The sequence below is a fragment of the Brachyhypopomus gauderio genome, chromosome 12 (assembly GCF_052324685.1).
Source record: "Brachyhypopomus gauderio isolate BG-103 chromosome 12, BGAUD_0.2, whole genome shotgun sequence".
Taxonomy (NCBI): domain Eukaryota; kingdom Metazoa; phylum Chordata; class Actinopteri; order Gymnotiformes; family Hypopomidae; genus Brachyhypopomus; species Brachyhypopomus gauderio.
This window is the reverse complement of record NC_135222.1, coordinates 1,051,007-1,071,254: the sequence shown is the minus strand read 5'-3', so window position 1 is coordinate 1,071,254 and position 20,248 is coordinate 1,051,007. Positions and strand designations below refer to the sequence as shown.

The following is a 20,248-nucleotide window of genomic DNA, read 5'->3' as shown; positions in this document are numbered from 1 at the left end:
TGCTATTCATTATTATTTTATTTGTATGCAACATTGGATACTTTATTATTATTATTATTATTATTATTATTGTTGTTGTTATTATTATTATTATTGATATTGTTGTTGCTACAACACCAAAAGTATCAGATTTATCTGGAAGAAGGCAATAAGTATGTCAATATATTCATATTCTGTATTATCTATGATAAGAAAATTCCAGTTTAAGTGCAAGATCAAATCAGAGTTTATTAAGAATATTCCTTTGTAAATGAGAACATCATGCAAAAGCATCAGTGGGTTAGTGGGGTCTTCAGATTCCTGTCCAGTTGACTGGTTGTGCTCTGGTGATCCTCCCAGGATGAAGTGCACGCCAAATGCATCAGGTCTGTCTTTTCCGCAGGGCGGGTTTCAAGACAAACCATCACAAGTCCATGGGATTACACCGCTGGCACAAAGAAGTCCACGGGACATGGGAAGGAGATGCTACGGAGTCTTGCCCAGTGGGATGTATGTGCAGAGATTACAAATACTTGGAAAGATCTTTCTCTACCACCTAAAATGGAAGAACATAGCTGCTTAATTTTTGAGACAATTCCCACATATTACACTTATATTACACTGACATGACATATGATGCAAATCTGGGTGAAATAATCTCTTTCAGAGTGTACATGCAATCTTTATTTAAATTTATGCAAGAATTTAATGGTGATTTTATGGACATTTTCTCTGATGTCTGTGTTCTTACACTGGGATTACTCAGTATAGAGTATCTCATCACAACTTGGCCCTCTTTGTCAATGAGGAACTGCACAAAAAAACATACAAACATCAGTCTCTTCTAAAACAAAAGCAGACAAGCTGATCATTTAAAGACTAAGAAATGAAGGGTAATGGTTATACATGTGCCTAACTACATTTTAATAGCAGTTAAGGACATACCTTAGTGAAATTCCACTTGATGGAACTGGAAGAAAAGGGAAAGCATACATTTTTTACCGTGTGAATAATCAATATTGATATCAGTAATCATGAAATTGTTACAGAGTGGAGGTGAATGGAGGAAGCCTGATTGGTTACATCATGAGTGACAAAGGAAGTAAAGCATTAAATCCCACCCTCTCATTTTAAGGACATTTGGATCATTGTGAGAACATGACGGAAATGACACGTCTCCCTTTTCCTGAGTGGGCGGGTTCCATCACCTGGAGACAGAGGCCGTTCTCTGACCGCACCAACCCTACCCTCAAACACTGCCCACAATTTCAATCCTAATCTAACAGATCCCTCCAGTATTCAAATCCAACCATGTTCTATTCTTTCTGCATTCAAATTGTACTGGAACCATATAATAACACAATAATATGTGTTATTACAGGAAATGAATGCATCTGCTTGTGTCACTAAAAATGAATAATGTCAACTTACCTTCCCAGAATCCCTCTGCCGTTAGGCTGATGCTTCAGCCATTTCCACAGAGGATGAGCACTAGGTCCATTCACATTGATTTTGCTGAACATGTCAAACTGGACGTCATATGACTTCACAAATGCTTTGATTTGTGCACTGGTGCCTGGTTCCTGATCAACACAAAAGGGAACTGTTTATTACCGCAGGAAAAACTATTTAGTCCCTATTTAGCATTTTACTGTACCTCATTATAATGTGCACTGTCAACCTTAAAGACATATTATTGTGACAGTAAGAATTTGTTTATCAAATAACGGTACAATGTCACACCTCAGTCAGCACAAAGCCAGGAACCTGCCAATCACACGTCATGATTGCCGATCATCAATCACACTCCCCCGCTGCCAATCACCCACTTATTAATTATCACTGGCATGTGTTTCTCATTCCCTGTCCCTGTTTACGTCCCACGGGTGTCTCCAGGTCTCCAGAGAGGCCACAGGTGTATGCTGAGATCTCTGCTCATCGGTTTGCCGTTAGCACTTTTTCATCAAATATTCTGCCTGCACTTCTGTAAACACCTTTTGTTTTTTTTCCATTGTTCTTTAATGGCCACTTCCTGTTTTCTCCACTCGCGTCTCGCTACCACTCCGTTGTTCTGAAATCCCTCACTGTGGTTTTAAAGGCTGAAAAGGTTTAATAGTAAAAACAGCCCATACCTGGTTGCCAAACTGGTTGGAAGGGAAGGCCAGGATTCGCAAACCTTTCTCAGCGTACTTGGCGTGCATTTCTGCAAACTGAGAGTAGTTCACCGGGGTTTTGCTTCATTTGGAAGCAACATTGGTGATGATGAGGACTTTGCCCCTGTTGGGTTGGTGGGGGTGGGTGGGGGGGGGGGGGGGGGGGGGTCAACAAAAGATTCATCCTTAAACAGTTGCACTCCAAGTCTCTATTTGCTGGGGAGAAATGAAAATTTAAACTGGTTCTAGAGGCTGTTACATGCATGCAAGCTTTGAAGCAGGGGTTACCCAGTGCATAATCTGAAGACTTCAAAAATTTATCCATTAGCTGATCATGGAGCCCTTTGTGAGTTTTTATTGGCCAGAGAACACCTGAAGCTATTCAAGACAGTGAGGGTCCAGGAGATGAAAACCACCTGACCTAACATTATGGAGCAACACATACAATTTAAATGGATAAACTGCACTCAGCAGAAGCTACTAGGACACACAGAAAGATCATTTCTCAAAAGAGTGAATTGGACTTATAGTCCACCAGGTCCACTATTATAACAGCTTCAAAAGTCTATATATTTCTTAATGATACTGTCATACTAACATGTAATAGTGATTTCTATTAATATGTTGCTTTCTTGTTTATATAAGACTCTGTACTGCCTACCTGTACTTTTCCAGGGACACTTCATTGCCATCAATATCTACAGCAGTGAACTCATAAACAGATTTGGCATTCTGCCAGTCATCCACCTGTGCAGACTAACAGACAAAATAACAAACATAAGCATAAAGGAATACATTTGAATATTGTGAAACTCTCTCTCTATATATAAATAATACACACATACACAAAAACAAGTATCCCAACAAACGCAAGTTATCTCTGTAGCTGGGAAAACTTTTGTTCAGACACTTGTGAACGTATAAAAAAAAAATGCACCACTGGTGTCTGAAATTAAACCTAGAAAACACAGCAGACTGCATCCCTGCTACCTTATTTCTAGCAGAACTACTTACCCCTGTTTGCAACAAGAAGGAGAAAAGGACAGTTGCCCCTAGCAGACGCATGGCAGTCGTTCAGTACCTACTGAAACAGCAGGCTGCACATGACACAAAACACTCCCTGTCTTCAAAATACTGAAATCTCCCCACTCACAGATTCAGTTTAGGGTGCTTTAATATAGGTCAAAACAATCATTAACTTGACAACGAGGCTGTGTTTTCCTCATTGGTTGTTTTTATGCTGACTACAGACAAGAGGAGAATGTGGACTTTCAGTATTTGACAATAAACAGTTGACTATCTATATGGGGGGGAAACAGAATGCACTGTGAACACAGGGAACTGATAACTGTCTTACACAAGCTTGGAGAGCTGAGAGCAGGACATGATGTCATGTTGCTATAGCTGATACTGTGGACAGCTGCCAACTATTATACTGACTGTATTATGATAATAGGCCAGAAATACCATCGAGTTCAGATGAAACTTTTAGTTTTCATTCTCTGGGATCAAAAAGGAAAGAAAGCAAAATCTGAGTAAATACACGATACCAATTCGGAGAAAATGTCAGTTACATAGACAACGTTAATAGTTTATTACAGTTTATCGATACGTAACACATGTGATAAACATGCAGAGCTCACTAGTCTTAGATTAGCTTTAAAAACCGAATGTCAACTGAGTACTGAGACCTGCACAGCCGTCAGTACTGTGTACAATGGTACGTCCTGGCACCAACTATCTCGTGTCACGAATGAATTCACGATAAACTGAAAGTTCAGATGCGTAAACTACTCGAAGTAAGGTACACATGGTAAGACCTCATACGACAAAGCTTTATAAGCTGTATTGTCCAATATCACAACTGTCACATAAGTGGACGAACATTAGATCATTACCATCGCTCCAATTATTCCACTGCCCGCCAGAGCTCCGAACAACAGGACGTTCATAAACTGCATTTTAGTCCAACGATAAACATGCAGTTTGACATCAACGTCAAGGATTGCGAGGCCGTTTAATGTGTAAAGAACCGCAAACCGTACGTATTCGTTCCTCTAATCCACTTTGCTCCTTATGAAACCCCAAGAGAAGTGAGTGCATCAACAGCCTACTCATACATCAAGTGGATGTGCTACGTTACGACATAGAAAAGTCGTGCCCGCCATTTTGAGTGTGTAGATTATTTGGACATCCGCAAAACGACTTAATTTTAGTATCGCAGATTTCTATGCGAATTACTTCACTTAAATTACTTCACTTTAATTACTTAAATACGATCTTGCATGTTTATAATAAGCATATGTAGAGTGGAACAGGCACCTGGACTGTTAGGGGTATGTTTAAAAGAAAGTGAATCAGAATCACTTGAAAACAAAATAAAATGTCAACAACAGCCTATTACCCTTTTACCCAGAGAAAGGGCCAAATATAAACAGAAACTAAATTTGACTGGGCTACATCGGCCCCTTTTCTGGTAATGTAGCAGATTACACCACAAATTGGTCATGTTTCATAATAGGAACAAAGGTCAGCAGCAGTTAGGTGAGATGGCAGATTAGGTAGTCTGACAGGTGTTTTTCACGAACGATAGGAGATTGTGCACATTTCTGACTCTCCTCTTCACTCTCAACAGTTTACTGTTATCATTCATTTATACTCAAGGCCTGTGTAGTGTTTAAGTTCCAAGGCAGCTATAGTTATTCTACTTGATACTTGACTGTATTTTGCTTCTGTTATTTGGAATTAAAATCCAATGCCACCTGGCCATGACCAGAAGGATTAAGGAATCCTGCTCTATACCACATGCTTTCTCAATGCTAATTGATAGCACCATGGTACTTCATATGCAGTAGCGAACCGTGACCTTTAAACCTGGGCCCGCTACCCCCCCCCCCTCCCCCCCGAAATTTTTTTTTTCCTTTCTTAATAAACTAAATAAAGAAAAACTGAGACGACAGTACAGCTTTAAAAACGCAATAAACAATAATATCTGTACTAGATAACATCTTAAGCAAAATAAGTTTCCAAACAAAATAAGGTTCACAGCTCCGTGGTTCTCGGAAGCGGAATATGTAAACAACGCGCACGAGGACGTCAAAGGGATGAATCGAAACTAGCTAGCGATGGTGCTAACGACAGCTAGCGTCGCCACAGCGGGCGGAAATTATCATACAGTTAAGCCCGCCCACTAAGAGAGAAGATATGATTGGTCAATTTTGCTGTCATTTGAAACTGGTATTGCGCTGAATTATAACTGCCAGGCCCTCTGTAAACGAACAGCGGGCATCACAGTCCTGATAGGGGGAGACACAGGCTCACAGGCTTCCACTCAACCCCTCACCTTCCAACACAGATTGAATAGACACGGGTGAATATTTTATTTGCTTATATTTTTGTAATTGTTTAGATGTCGAATGTCAAACTGTAAGTAGATAAAATAAAATTGGATAATTATATATATAATGCTTTAAGAATATTTTAGGCCCTCTGAGAGGGCGTAGAGGGCCCTGACGGTTCCCCACTGTTCATATGTATACTACAAAACCAGCACCACACAACATACTCACACACACACACACACACACACACAACACAGATAACCACTGCTGTTAATAGCCCTGAGCACTTCCTTAAAGTAGTCATATGTTGTAATTTGCCTCACTGCTGTCATATGTGAAATTCAATTAGTACTTGTTAGTATATGTTATGTATTTAAATAAATCTTACAATTATATATTACTAATATTTATTAGATTTACAATCTGTTCAGATTTTTTTTCAAAATAGGAGTATACTACACCTGCAAAAAACGCACACAAAATGAATTTTAGAGCACTGTAGGCCTACTGCATTTAGCTGTTGAAGTATTATGTTTAGTCCAGAATTGCCCCTGATGTTGACCTTTTGCACCATTTTCATTCCATCAGAACGATGGCTAACGATGGGCTAACCATGGGATGTCATATAGGTTTGATTACTAGCCAGACTCATCTATTCCTCCTAATACAGGCGCATCTCAGTAAAATTATGATATTCTAATTTATTGAGATGCACCTGTATGTTATCAATTATTTTAGTCGATGTCTAAATGAAGCTACCCGTAACTGCATTATTCATCACCTTCAGCATAAATACTTCGACTGTTCAACTGTAACCTTCACACTATCTCATGAAAATGATTTTGTACTTGTTTATCCTATAAAACGTTTGTTTTAATTAAACTGCATTTGTTTCCTTTAAACAAGTTCACTTCCACAGTGTCAATATCAGTCCTAAAAGTAAACTCTAAGACTTGGAGTAAGCTAACCTGAAATGCACTGTGAGAAAACAGAATCCGCAAACCTTTTGAATTCTTATGAAAGCCATCACCGGGTATGTTATGTCCAGTGGAAAGAGTCCCGAGACCACAGACACACTTCCTAAGCCTCGGCTAGTGTTTCAACATGTATGACTAACTCACCACACATCCAGCTTATTTGCTTGAGCTATAGTTACATCCTTGTGGAAGAGCACAAAGGTTTCACAACAATACTCTTGTTGTTGCTTGTTACGGTGTTATCCTAGCAGGTTGGACTTTGGGAGTCAGAAGGTTTTGGGTTTGAATTCTGCTATGGAGCCTACTGTTGGGACCTTGAACAAATCTTATAACCCTCTTGGGTTCAGGGTACTGTACAATAGCCAACCCTGTGTGTGATCCCAGCTAACAAAAGGTGGGATATGCAAAGGAAAATTTCTTTGTACTGTACACAGTTATACATGAGCAAATGAAGGCATACCATGTGACCTAGATCATTTGTTTATTTCTTGCTTTGTGGTTTATTTCCGTACCTGTTTTTGGTCCGTTCAGTGCACTCAGAAGTATTTACTTAAGTATTTCACAAAGCTCTTTCCGGGTTTCTTTGTGCAAGAACATTCGGTCACATAAAAACAGTACACATAAGTAATGTCGATTTAAATGAGACATTACTTAAATTAGAAACTAAAATGTCCTCCATGAACACCTGCTCAGTTTCCCAGTAAAAATAAGACCAGAGCATGACTCCTTGAATTGTTGCATATTTCTGGACTGTTGGATTGTTCAGAAAGAGCATTTACTGTAGTGCATACAGTCCAGTTATTTGAAGTGCTACACATGTGTATTTTCCAGTGCAACCAACAATGCAAATGTCACCACATTTATAGAAGCAGACTTGATGTTTATTATTTAAAAAATTTCAATGAAACAAAGTTAAACAAGTAAACCATACGAACATACAGTGTGGTTTGGGGAAGAAGAAGAAAAATATCACGGAGTGTACCGTATCTCTCACATCAGTATAAGCAAATGTGTCTGCCATGTCTTCACATTATTAAAATAAAGAGATAACTGCTGGAAATCATTACAGAATCCACATAAAAAAATGTCGTACATAAATCAATAAAGTAATTTAAATATTCACAATATTAAAATGCATCATGTTGGCAGTGTGGAGCAAGGTCTCACTTAGTCAAAGCTGCACGGAAACCACAAAATCAACTGTGACATCACGGCCATGGCAACAAGAACTTTCTGCAGTCTGGGACATTGGAACAGGACGAATCAAACACAAGTGATTCCAGTGCTGCCCGGTGTCCTTGTATGACCTTTACACAGTCACGTTTTTGGAAAAAACTGCTCTTCTGCATTCGAAAAAAATCAAGTGCTAAATCTTTCTGGACAGTCCCCCTCCCCACGCTGATCTCAAGTAACCCCAGGGGAAGAGCCTGGTTGTTTGCCTCCGTGACGTTGAACTAGGTGAGCGAGCTCACTGATGTTTCTGCTGGGATCTCCAGTTCAGGAGGTTCAGAGTCAGGCAGGGCGGGGGGCTCGCAGTCCCAGCTACATGGACTCTGGAGGGTTGGAGCTGGATCCCCCTCGAGGAGTGGACTTGGAGAGCTGAGGGGCTGGTCATCCGAACCCCTGCCACCCCTGTCCTCGTCCAGCTCCGAGTCAGAATCAAGACTGTGCTCCAGAGAGCCAAGGGTACCCACAGAGCCATCGGCTAAAGGTAAATCGGGACACATGGGAGTTACTGATTCAGGCCTCACACTTACAAAGCACAACACAAAAAAAAGGTACATGGATAAACAATGTGGATTCAACTGCACACAAGGCCTCACCTTGGCTCTCGTGTAGCTGGACTCCTGCGGCTTCTGCATGTTCTTCATCATGGTCAGCTTCGTCACCATCGTTTGCAGTGCAGTCATGCCTGTCAACACTGCTCTCCTGAAGACAAGCAGCACACGTTCAACATTCTCGCCTCAAGAAAAACTGCCAAAGCTCAAGATTACCGTCCGTGTTCACAAACCTTGAGAAAACACGTAATTGTGACATTTTAACTGAAAAATGTTTTCATTTAAATACCTACATTTACATGTTACTTTAAAAACATTTCTGTATTTTAAGAAAGGCCCTTTTTAAGCATGGAGGTCTCTCCATCACACACAACACGCACCTGCTGTAGAGATGGTGAAGGAACTGTACTGGCACTACCCGTGCGGTGCGTGTCAGATGGGAAGATGGTGGGGTAAAACACGATGAGTGTCTCCACAATGCGGGCCTGGTAAGGGTAGTCTACCAAAGATGAAAGGGAGACTGTGGCCCCCGAGGGGCGGGGCCGCATAAGCGAGGGTCCGAACACGATGCCCAGATTACTTGGGCTCATCTTATTTTCCTCTTCCAGCTCAGCAATCCTACAGAGCGAGAGAAAGACATGAAAACATGTTTACCATGGGTTAAAAAATATATGAACTCAAGTGTTCAGTGCTCTCAGGCCGATATAGAAAAGATGTGATATCTAAAAGGTCTTGACACTCAATAAAGAGATGATTCTCAAAAATAAATATTTTGCAGGAACGTAACAGTGATTTTTCTTACTAGACCAGACACACCACGGCGCTTCACCTCCTGTACATGACACTCCGTCTTTGTTACCTGCGGAGATGTCGTGCAATGTAGCGTAGCGTAGCAATATTGGCTTGGGGCAGTTCTGTGAGGTATTCCTTTAGTCGCTTCACCAGGGCCAGGAGCTCGGGGTCCGTCTGCAGGCCCAGGTCCACCAGGTCGGGGCCCTTCCCGGTCTCTGTCCCCTCGGGACCCACCAGGGTCAGACTCTCCTTGGCCAGGCCCATCAGACGGTTGTACAGGCGGAAGGGGATTATGGGCTCTGGAAGCTGCACAGGAGACAGTGTGAAAGTCTTGAAAGGTGGAAACAGCTTCGTCTCCAATACACGCGTTAGATTCGAAACATTTTGTATTTCGGGGTTTAACGCATGGGCGTGCGCCCAACTGCTGGCACACCTGGCGCAGGTAGAGTTTGAGAACGTTGCTGATGTCATGGGGGGAGGACTGGGACAGCTCCACGAGCTCCTTGCCGTTCTCGAAGGCCTGGCAAAGCTTCTCCACGCGAGTCTTCACCCCGTTGACCCGGTAGATGCCCTGATTCAAGACAGGGTAGTAAGGTTTAGGGAGAACCTCACGTTTCAATAGCGTCAATGTGTGGGATCTCACTTCTGCCACACACCTTCATCCTTAGAGCCCGTCTCTCGATCTCGCAGATGCACTTCTTCACGATGAAGGGGATGCCGTCTGAGCTGATTGCCAACGCCTGGGTGAACTCCTGTCCAAAGAGCTGTAGGCGGCCCTGCAGTTTCTTATGGCCACACTGGATGGCCAGGGTCTCTAGGCAGCGCTTATGGCAGGCCAGGGAGCACTACAACAGGCCAGCCAGAACAGATAAAACATTTCCTAATGGGTAGTTTTCATGAGGTTGCTTTACTCATGTGGCTTGGATATCATCTGGCAAATAAGGCCACGCCCTTAAGGGCGGAGCGTCAGTGATCTCACCTCCTCACACTCCGCTCCCTGGAAGTACACGTAGCTGTCGCACTGGCGACATTTGGCCGGAGAGCGCAGTTTGCGCAGTCGGTGCGTTTGGGCGGCTTTGGACAGGCCCACGTTCCGGAACGGCCCGGTGACCGCCACCATCTCCGGTTCTATGCCGTTAATGTCTGGTCAGAAAGACGAAAAGGAAGATCAAGAGGGACGATGGTGTCGTTAGAACAGGAACGGGTGGTGCAGCAAGACACGTAGTGTTAGACCCACGCTCGGACGTTCAGTTACCATCGTCCGCAGCCTTACTGGACGCTTCAAAAGATGCCACGTTGCTGTCTTTTTCATCCGCGTCCTCGTTCGACGACATGGTTCCCGTTGACGATGTCCGTGCCATTTTACTGATGTCACCTACAACATGATTAAAAAAAAGACACCATGGACGTGCATCTCTCTGCTTAGCAGGACAGAAATGCAGAAACGTGCCAGAAGGTCTCCAGTCCACTGGGATCTAGATCCAGGGAACGCACCAGGAGCTAGAAAGAAGCTTTCACACCCACCTGTGCTGGTGGTGGGGGAGCCCAGACCGTTGCCCCCGCCCACGCTGTCTGTATCACTCACAGTGGAGCCCCAGTTCTTGTGACCTCGTCCTGTGGGGGCGACATGCAGCTCTGATCATACAAGACACCCGAGTGTTCCCCTGCAAACATCTTATGATGCAGTCATGGCACGAGACATTAACTGAACGGTGGGGGTTTTTGTTTGCTTTTGACCACAACTGTCAACATGCAGGTAGGACCCATACAGGTGGGACCCAGTTGGTAGAAGCAGGTAGCGGCTTCGTCCCCCCCACCACCACCACTCACCCTTCCGGTACTCCTCTTTGTTTGAGGAAGAGGTCTCCGTGGGCTCGGCTGAAACATCACCGCTGCCCTGTGTGTCTGCGTTGGCGCTGTCCCGCCGAACTCGTCCTGCCGGTCTGCAAAACCCACAGCCACACACAGTCTCACACACACAGGCCTGGACATACCGCACAAGCACATGTAGTGCTCACGTCCGCCTGTCTGATTCGCTAATGTTTTTTCTGCAGAGACACGTGTTTAGTAAACTAAATGATACCATATTTCAATAGGAAGCAATGGCATCCATAGTTTCAGGTTATGTTACTTGTGTGTGTGTGTGTGTGTGTGTGTGTGTGAGAGAGTGAGAGAGTGAGAGAGTGAGTGAGTGAGTGAGTGAGTGAGTGAGTGAGACGTACTGGCTGCTGGTGGCGGAGTAGGGCTCAAATTCATAATGAACCTCAGGCTCCTCGGTCATCTGCAGGTCTTGCACGTGTGTGGCGTATTGCTGCCCTGGGTCATAGAGCTTGCTGCTCTCACACAGTGTCTGGTAGTGGACGGGCAGGACCACGGTCTGCATGTGCATGATCTGGTAGTAGGAAATGGTGGCCTGGGAGGGCGGGATGGCATGAACGCGACGTTAGTGGTGCAGGTTAAAAAGGTTCTGGATCTACTGGCTTACAAGACTGGATGTTAAGCCAAAGCACAAGGAATCCTGCCAATAAAAGAGATTCAACAACCCCCAGGTCAGGATCTGGCCGTGTGCAGGGCCTGCCGGAGTGTGAGCACATGGTGGGCACTCACCGAGCGGAGCGTCTGGTCGCTCTGACGGATGATCTCCTGGATCTGCCTCAGAACCGTCACCTTCATGTGCTCCAGCTCCTGCTGCTGTTGGGTGGCGTCCGCTATGCATGTGCGGTACGTAGCCTCCGCCTCCTCGGCCTGCAGGGGGTGATGGAGAGAACGAGAGTGTGAGAGAGGGAGAGAATGAGAGAGTGTGAGAGAGGGAGAGTATGAGAGAGTGTGAGAGAGGGAGAGTATGAGAGAGTGTGAGAGAGGGAGAGTATGAGAGAGTGTGAGAGAGGGAGAGTATGAGAGAGTGTGAGAGAGGGAGAGTATGAGAGAGTGTGAGAGCTACTCGGGTATAATGATTTATGGGTCAAATCACTCTTTGGGTCTCTAGACTCTTAAATAAATACAAGGTGAAACCCCCTAATTGAACCACCAGTTCCTTGATCTCTGCTGCCAGATCCCGACAGGTGAGCTACACTCATGCAGACGCTGGCCCAGGCTCACGGGGCCCGCGGCAATCACACCTTATTGCGCGCCTCCTCCTCCAGTCGCTTCTTCTTGGTTGCGGAGGTACTGCTCTCCTCCTCCGCCCTGCTGGCCGCCATCCTGGCCTTCTCGAACTCCTCACAGCGGGTGTTGTAGACCTGCTTCGCCCTCCGCAGGTTCACCTCCGACTCCATCTGTCACATGGAACCAATCAGTGTTCAGAGCTTCCCAACACGCCGTCAAAATGTCCGCCAGATCTGGGGACTCAGTCTCAGCAGAGGAAAGTGAGACTATGGCAGTTCTCACCAATTTTCTCTTGGCTTTGAGCCACTGCTCCTTAATTTCTTTGCGTCTCTTCTCGTGCTCCTGCTTGCGCTGCATCAGAGGCTGTGAGACAGACGGTGAGCAAATCATCAACATGAGTAAACATGGAGGAAACCTGCTCTCTGATCCAGTGAACATATCCGATATCAGTAGTCAGTATCGGAGCAGTACAGCGGTGAGCGTGCTGAAGACGGCCAAGTGCAAATAGCTCCCCCTTGTGGAGAAACATCGATCTGCTTCCAACACTTATGGAAGAGCGAAGGTGATGGAGGTGTCTGGAGGATGAAGGGGCCGCGTACCTGCATGAAGGTCTGGCTGTTCAGGGTGGCTGCGTTTTGCTGCACTCCAATGCACTGCTCCATGTCCTGCTCCAGAGCCAGCGAGTAGATGGAGAAGAAAGGCATGTGTGGCTAGAGATGAACACAAAAGAGTGAGAGAGTGAGACGAAGAGTGAGAGGGAGTCATACGGCAGCTTGATTCAATTTACACTAAACACTAATTTACCTGGGTGATGGTCTGTTTGCAAGTCTGGTACAGTCTTTGGAGACCCTTGGAAAACTCCACCTCTGCAGTATTAAAAAATGTAGTTTTTTGAAAACAAATCAGAAAATGACTCCAGGAAAGTGCAGTGCTCGAGGGCGTGTGCTTTTGTTTTACCGAGCGAGATCCTCTTCTCCACGTAGCCAATGAGGTCCTTCATGTACTTGGAGATGGTCTTGGCATACGTCAGGGCGGAGTCAACTCCACCCTCACTGCGCTGGAGAAGAATGTCCACCTCTTCTGCGCTTATCACTGTTCTCACACACACACACACACACACACACACACACACACACACACACGATTAACTCAGTACATACCTTGTGTGCAGGTTCAGAGAAGGATGCAGGCAGGTATTGTACCCAGTTCAGATGAATCACTGCGTGTTTGTGAGGTCTCCTGACCAGAGAGTCTGTACAGGTTCTCCATCGACTGAGAACACAGAGAACGACACCTTTCAGCACACTGGGATCACAGAACTGAGCAAGCCACTTACAATTATTAATTATTCATACATAAATATTACTTTAACATATTCAATAGATTAAAATGTAATTTAACTAGATAAAGAGACACACTTGAGGCCAGTTCACTTAAACACTAGTCAGTTCACAAGATCAGAAACTTTCGTTTCGGTTTTGACTATCTCAGTGCCATCTGCCACCATCACGGTGATGCAATCTTGGTTGAGGGTTTGCGTGTGTTCCTGCAGATGTCAGGGTAACACTGAGCCCTGAAGTAGCCACAGATGCACCAAGACACAGGAAGTAAAGAGGCCACTCCACACGAGTCTGTCTCTCTCTCACACACACACACACACACACACACACACACACACACACACTTACCCTGCTCTTCTCTGTAAGGGGTACAGATAAAAGAGTACTGCTGTCCACCTCTCCCATTAGCAGCTCCGAGACGCTGAGAAAAGAGACAAACAGCATTCACAGCTGCACTACACTGTAACTGATATATCAACAGCATTCACAGCTGCACTACACTGTAACTGATATATCAACAGCATTCACAGCTGCACTACACTGTAACTGATATATCAACAGCATTCACAGCTGCACTACACTGTAACTGATATATCAACAGCATTCACAGCTGCACTACACTGTAACTGATATCAACAGCATTCACAGCTGCACTACACTGTAACTGATATCAACAGCATTCACAGCTGCACTACACTGTAACTGATATCAACAGCATTCACAGCTGCACTACACTGTAACTGATATATCAACAGCATACACTGCACTACTACATAACACTCGTGACGGAGTGTTTTTTCAATAGCCCTGAAATAAATGCTCCGGTGTAAAATTAATTCTCCCATCAAAATTAAAAAATATTTTTAACAATTTATTCTGGATCCGGATGGGATGGCATTTGGGTCCGTATCCGGACCGAGGTCCATTGGTTGCGGACCACGGAAATAGAAATTTGCAGAGTTAATCAGGAATGAGATTGGGTCCGGACAGTCCAGATCCGGACCGCAGTCCGCCTGTTAGTGACCTCTGGTGTAGAAGAATAAACAAACAAACTTCAAGAGTGGTGGACAAACTACACGTGTCCTGTACTTGACTGAACATAGAGATGCATTTTATCAGGGGTAAAAAGTAGAAGACCCCCCCCCCCCCCCATCTCTTTATACTTTATGCTCAAGTTAAAGTATTATAAAATAGAAAAATGCTTCCTTGATTATCAAAAGTAACACTAGTGTGATGAGGTTCTAGTTCTAATTTGACTGACTGATTGATATCTAGTATGGCTTTGATAAATAAATACGGTGTTCTGCTCCATGATATCACGCTGATCTTTGGGAGGAGAGCAGAGGTTCTGTCAGCCCTTTTCCTCCTGCAGACACGACAGGGTGGTGACCATGGAGCTCCTTTGTGTCACGATGCTTTTGGGAAACCTGGTCACGTATGGTGACACACTGCACGGACATTTTTGATGTCCACCACTTCCTCAAACAGCAATAATAATCATTTTAAAATCAGCTTACAGCATGCTTCTCAAACCAACAGTGATAACCATCAACTCAAATATCAAGCATCTGTGTTTTGTTTCGTGGGGTTGTGGGTAAATGGCTGAGAAGCAGAGTAGTAGATGAAAGCCACGAAACAACTTCCTGTTATTTCCTTGGAGCTATGAACGGTATCGAGAGCATTTACTATTCTGAACATGCACTTCACACACTGCTGTGAACCACTAAAATCTCCATGATGTTGTCATATCTGAAATAAGACATGGCCTCAACATGAGATCCATGTCTGATGGACAAAGGAGATGAAGAGATGCTCCCACCCCTCCCTCGGTGTTCAGTGAATATTGTGCAATGGCTGTGCAGGTGTTCAGTCTTTACAGGAAGGACTAAAGGCGTACTTACTTGCTGCTGAACGCTACGGCGATCGTCTCGATGGCTTTCTCAAAGTCCTTTTTGTTATTTTCGTTGCAGACTTCATAGTGGAACCCTGAGATCAAACAGACTCATTGACACTCGTGAAGACACACGCTAAAGCATTTGTAACCACTGAAGAACCCCATCCCCATAATTTCACACGACTTTGAAAGCGAATAAGGCAACCATCTGACCTTTGACCTGGGAGATGAGCTTGCCGGCGGCGGTGAGGGTCTCCACTGTGTTGAGGAGTGGGTACATGCTGATGACCTGTCTCAGGACGCGCAGGACCTCGCCAAGACACTCGTGCGCCAGTGGCCGGCGATTCTCCTGTTTATCTGGAACGACACGGCCGCCCCGTCATTCCACGGGCGTCTAGCGACACTTCTGAGAAAGCCGTGAACGTGGTGCTCACTGGACACAGATGGGGTCAAGCCAAACCCTGCTTAGCTCAGACCTCACAAACAAGCATGCGAGATCTGCACCGGTCATCCCTCGGCTGTAGCCAAGGCAACACTGGACACGGAAATCCTCAAATCACAAAAGGTTGCAGGACCCAAATAAAGCATGCAGACATAACTTTTAAAATAAACAATTGTTATTTAAAATTGTGTGCTACAAGCCTGCTGACCAATCTCAAGATGTTCCAGGTGAGGGTCCCGTGTCACAGGTGAGGATTCTCTGGGTGTTTTGTGAAATCACAGCATTCAACAAAAATCGTTTTGGTCAAAAAAGTGCAGACAATGTCACCATGGATTCTGAATGTGTGTAACTGAACTGCAAGACAGCATTTTTGGCCAAACCATGCTACCCCAAAAGTACATTCCACTTTCCCACTATCCATCATGTCCATGTCGACACACACACACACACACACACACACACACACACACACACACACACACACACACACACACACACCAGAGAGGCGTTACAGAACAGACAATGGACAGTGCAGGAGACACTGGGAACAGTGAAAGCCGCCTTACACAACGTTCTGATGTGTTTTCAAGCCTGCTGCCACACCTCTTGAAAAGCCACTTCCTCAGGTCTACAGAGAACAACAGAGCATACACTTCCCCGTCTGTGTGCGACAGCACCATAGCTGTAGAGCAGAGGAAGACCACGAGAGCGTCGAGCGGGAGAGGAGGCGTACGGGAGAGCCTGCCACCATTACAACCAGCTCATTCAGAAATACACATCACTAAGTCAGTTCCTTTGGTTCACACACATCAGAACTGTGGCTACTGCTTCTAAACATAGTTGAAGCCTTCGATAACCATGCGCTCAAAATAAATGGGATGTCGAGAAGAACTTTGTTTTTACTGACAGTTTAAAATGGGTGATCATTGAAGAGTTTATGCAAATTATTCCTGAATGTTTTATCTGCCCAAGTGTCTTTTCCTTGTCCATCAGGAACAGTGGGTATGGGTGTAAAGTTAGAGAAGGCTGGAGGCCATCATGAGATCTTGACTGTGCAGGAGGAGTTCAAACTCTTCTCTGGGTATAGTTTCCTGTTTGAATGTGGTGTGCCACAGGAAGTGAACTCACAGAACGCTCACAGTGCAGAGCGGAAGCTCGTGGTTGCACCAGTGAAAACAAGCTCCGCCCTTCTGTCAATCATGTGACGACTGGCCTAAAGGGAAGTCTGACAAGTCTGAGAAACACCTTTGTGCATGTCCTAACATAACGGTTAAATTAAGTGCAGAATTGACACTGTATTGAAGAATCACTGACTGGCTAGGAACAGCCCACAGCTCTGACAGAGTCAGAGAGCGAGATGCAAACACAGCACTTCACACTACAGCAGGTACATCCCACAATGCACTCTGTCCCAAAAAGGCCTGCTTCAGCTACATTTCAAAAGTGCGTTTGTTCAGATCAGGAAATTATCAAAACAAACTCATGCCACCTTACGAACAGGAAGGGCAAGTTAGGCACCTTTATTTTAAGGTTAACATTCAAATACATGCAAATTGTTCCATAACTGATGACCTCACTGGACACTTAAGTCACACAGCTCAGAAAAGTGCAGTGGCCAGCTCACCAAAAGCACTACGCTTGAATCCCTTTTCCACTCGAGGATCTTTACCCAATCAAGACTGAACAATCTAAACTGAGCTTTGGTAGTGGGTAATATTATGCACAAGTCGTTGGCCAGAACAGCAAAGATAGACTATTGAAGAATACACTCATTTGTTAGAAATGATACTAGCTGAAGGCCAGAAGAAACTACCAAAACTACCATACTCCATTTGCAACAATGAGAAGCAAGTACCAAACACAGCACATAAGCAACTTTGTCCACACTTGAAATATGAAACATTACACTTTGCTTTAAATGAATTCACTTCTCATGTTTCACTGATTTCTGTGTTCATTAAGGCCAAGGCTTGTGCTACCCAGCTCACAAGCAGAAGCATCCTACATATAACAGAATCCATAACCCATTATATTGATAAGCTTGAAAGTATAATGGACCACCACGCACGTCTTCGCCACCCTCCATGGTGCGTTTCATCCAGATATGAGCTCAGAAGAATACCACGACCACGTTTCTCTTTAGCCCCGACATTCAGCTGAAAAAAATGCACACGTTCCTTACCTTCGAGCACAACATCTTTCAGTTTCTCCACGGCCTCAGCGAAACGGGCCACCACGCGGAGCAGCGAGGGGATGTCTTCCACCTCGATGGCCGCGGGCATCTCCATGATCTCGGCCTGCGGGCTGTGGCCGATGGCCGCCCGGCCCTGACCTTTGCTGAACACCCAGGACTGTAGTGGGGTGCTGACCGCACTGGTATGGCGGCTCAGAGTGGTGGGCCTCTTCAGGGTACCCACGGGGGACGGACAGCCCACCAGCTTGGCATGCTGGGTAGCTGGAGTGCTCGGGCAGCTCAGGGCATCCACAGCAGAGGCGGTGTGGATGGGGGGGGTGGACAAGCCACCGCCACCGCCGTCCACGACATCCTTCCGAGGTTGCTCCTGGAGGATGGACAGCTGGGCGGAGAAGAAAGGAGGTAAATAAATAACTCAAATATATTGTTATATATTATGGAACAGTCAAAACGGCAATGTTTGGATGAGAAAAATGGTCTGGCCACTGTTTTGATGCACAACACTGACACAGCTGGCACCAGAGCACACTTAGGGAACTGACGTGCTTGACAAAGTGCACGAGCCTGTTGGTAAACAGGGCTTATTTCTCAAGAGTCTCTTGTGCAACGAGATGGTTCATTTCCTGTCACACCCTGAGGAGGTAAAGCGTGTTACCAACGTTATTGTGAACCAGCCAACGTCCACATAGCAAACGGTCGCATTTTACAACTCTCATCAAACGTCGCACCCCGATTTATTAAAAATGTACTCAAATGCGTGTGTAATCAAGCAGCCTGTATGTACAATACATAGTGATTAAATCACTAAGGAATCATTTTCTTTCCGGTGCTCAAAACAGTAGTAGCCTACAAGACAGCAATCAAATCATAGGCTTTGGAAAGGGAAATTTAAGGTTGCTAGTAAAATTGATATTTAATGGATAGAAATGGTTTTAAAAGATGCGTCAGTAAATATAATTTTCAGTAAACTACCTCTGTACACATGAATAAAAGCTATTTAAGATACGGTTTATTAACAACCTACCTGCTTCAGCCAAACATTGGGTCTGTTAGGCAAAATATCCAGTTTTGATTTGTTGTCCGATTTCTTGACCCTCGAACCCGTCGAATACGGACTGTAACTGCTTTTACCAATCGATCCCCGTTTCAGCATATTTACAGTATTAAATAACCCAATGTATGCATCCAAAGCACGAAAACGAATCCATCATGCATTTCATTCAAATCAAATCATAATTAACATTTTGAAAGAATGTACAGTCAGTGTAAAAAAAACTGCTTTTAGAAAAAACACCACCACCACCTCAGTTAAAAACAAGTAATGAAAAAAAAGTTATTTTTGTTTGTCTACATTATTTTGAATAATGTTGGCAGATCAACCTTTAATAAATTACATTAACTGATAAACTGCGATAAAAGACTACACATCCATTTTGTTGCAATGCATAAAACAAAAGTGCAAATCATCTATCCTATAATCTGAAAAGGGGGCCACAAAACAGGCCGTTTCTTCTGTAAGTGTTTAGTAAAACAAACATTACCGACACATTACAGCAAAATAGTTTCCAGATTACGACCAGTACTCGCTTTACAAACATCCAACTCATTATTAAACAATAACTGCGCCCCAGTCTCACGCCGTTTAGTCGGAAAACAACTAGGATGCTGTGTGACTTACTGATGAGGAGCTGAGAGGCGACGAGCTTCCTGTTCGGCTCTTCTTTGACATAGAATGAGTTTTTATCAGTTCCTTTTTCTTTTTGGAGAACATTTTAATTCTGCGCTTCGATCCTACTGCTAGTTTTTTTATTTTACAATATAACCCCCCCACCCACCCCCCTGCTGCCCATTTCAAAGCTCTACACCGTTTTATTGGTTCTTTCCCATTAAGTCCAAGCTTGAGACACGTCAACCTTCTCGCCCTTGTGTGATCGCACATCGACTCTGGTGCTACTGCAGGGACCGCAACTACCAGTCACAACACGACATCCGTTAAACCCTTTTGTTTCTCTCCGAGACAAACGAAACCAGCAAACGTGCTGAGCGCATGTCTCCTTAAACTCGTTTAAAAATCTTTAAAGCTACAACTGAGCTCTATTTAAATATCCCTTCCTACCCTACATTAACTAAGATATACACGTATATTCTCCCTCTAATTCCCCCAACATGGTCTGCCTATATTATTCACAAATCCATGTTGCTTTGACAGCCACTTAATTCGACACCTGCTTTTAATTCATTTCACCACAACCC

General features: G+C 44.5%; 2 protein-coding genes across 4 annotated transcripts; both read right to left on the bottom strand.

Annotated features, from left to right (window-relative positions):
• Positions 1–208: 208 nt before the first annotated feature.
• On the bottom strand, positions 209–4,297 carry gpx4a (glutathione peroxidase 4a). 2 transcript variants are annotated; one of them, XM_077024225.1, is made up of 7 exons: positions 4,031–4,297; positions 2,794–2,888; positions 2,112–2,256; positions 1,411–1,562; positions 925–949; positions 731–790; positions 209–535 (listed from the first exon to the last, which is right to left on the bottom strand). In XM_077024225.1, the coding sequence occupies exons 1-7, from the start codon at positions 4,091–4,093 to the stop codon at positions 503–505; spliced, it is 573 nt and encodes a 190-aa protein (XP_076880340.1). In that variant the 5' UTR covers positions 4,094–4,297; the 3' UTR covers positions 209–502. The 2 variants fall into 2 exon arrangements, with proteins under 2 accessions (XP_076880340.1, XP_076880341.1); XM_077024226.1 differs by lacking the exon at positions 4,031–4,297 and adding an exon at positions 3,147–3,988.
• A 3,012-nt stretch (positions 4,298–7,309) lies between these two features.
• On the bottom strand, positions 7,310–20,182 carry arhgap45b (Rho GTPase activating protein 45b). 2 transcript variants are annotated; one of them, XM_077024223.1, is made up of 23 exons: positions 19,674–20,182; positions 17,984–18,377; positions 15,573–15,716; positions 15,367–15,451; positions 13,814–13,886; positions 13,328–13,397; positions 13,083–13,217; positions 12,930–12,991; positions 12,725–12,835; positions 12,408–12,488; positions 12,140–12,295; positions 11,628–11,765; positions 11,243–11,433; positions 10,851–10,963; positions 10,545–10,634; positions 10,276–10,395; positions 10,000–10,163; positions 9,677–9,865; positions 9,454–9,591; positions 9,088–9,326; positions 8,609–8,846; positions 8,274–8,379; positions 7,310–8,155 (listed from the first exon to the last, which is right to left on the bottom strand). In XM_077024223.1, the coding sequence occupies exons 1-23, from the start codon at positions 19,932–19,934 to the stop codon at positions 7,905–7,907; spliced, it is 3,549 nt and encodes a 1,182-aa protein (XP_076880338.1). In that variant the 5' UTR covers positions 19,935–20,182; the 3' UTR covers positions 7,310–7,904. The 2 variants fall into 2 exon arrangements, with proteins under 2 accessions (XP_076880338.1, XP_076880339.1); XM_077024224.1 differs by lacking the exon at positions 19,674–20,182 and adding an exon at positions 19,020–19,657.
• Positions 20,183–20,248: the final 66 nt, after the last annotated feature.

Bases quoted from the DNA above. Each gene is read 5' to 3' on its own strand.
- arhgap45b (XM_077024223.1), bottom strand. From the start codon at position 19,934: ATGTGCGATCACACAAGGGCGAGAAGGTTGACGTGTCTCAAGCTTGGA. The intron at 13,218-13,327 runs GTACAATACCTG...GTGTGAGAACAG, and splicing joins CAGTGATTCATCTGAACTGG to TGATAAGCGCAGAAGAGGTG. The intron at 10,164-10,275 runs GTAACTGAACGT...CTTTCTGACCAG, and splicing joins CAGTAAGGCTGCGGACGATG to ACATTAACGGCATAGAACCG.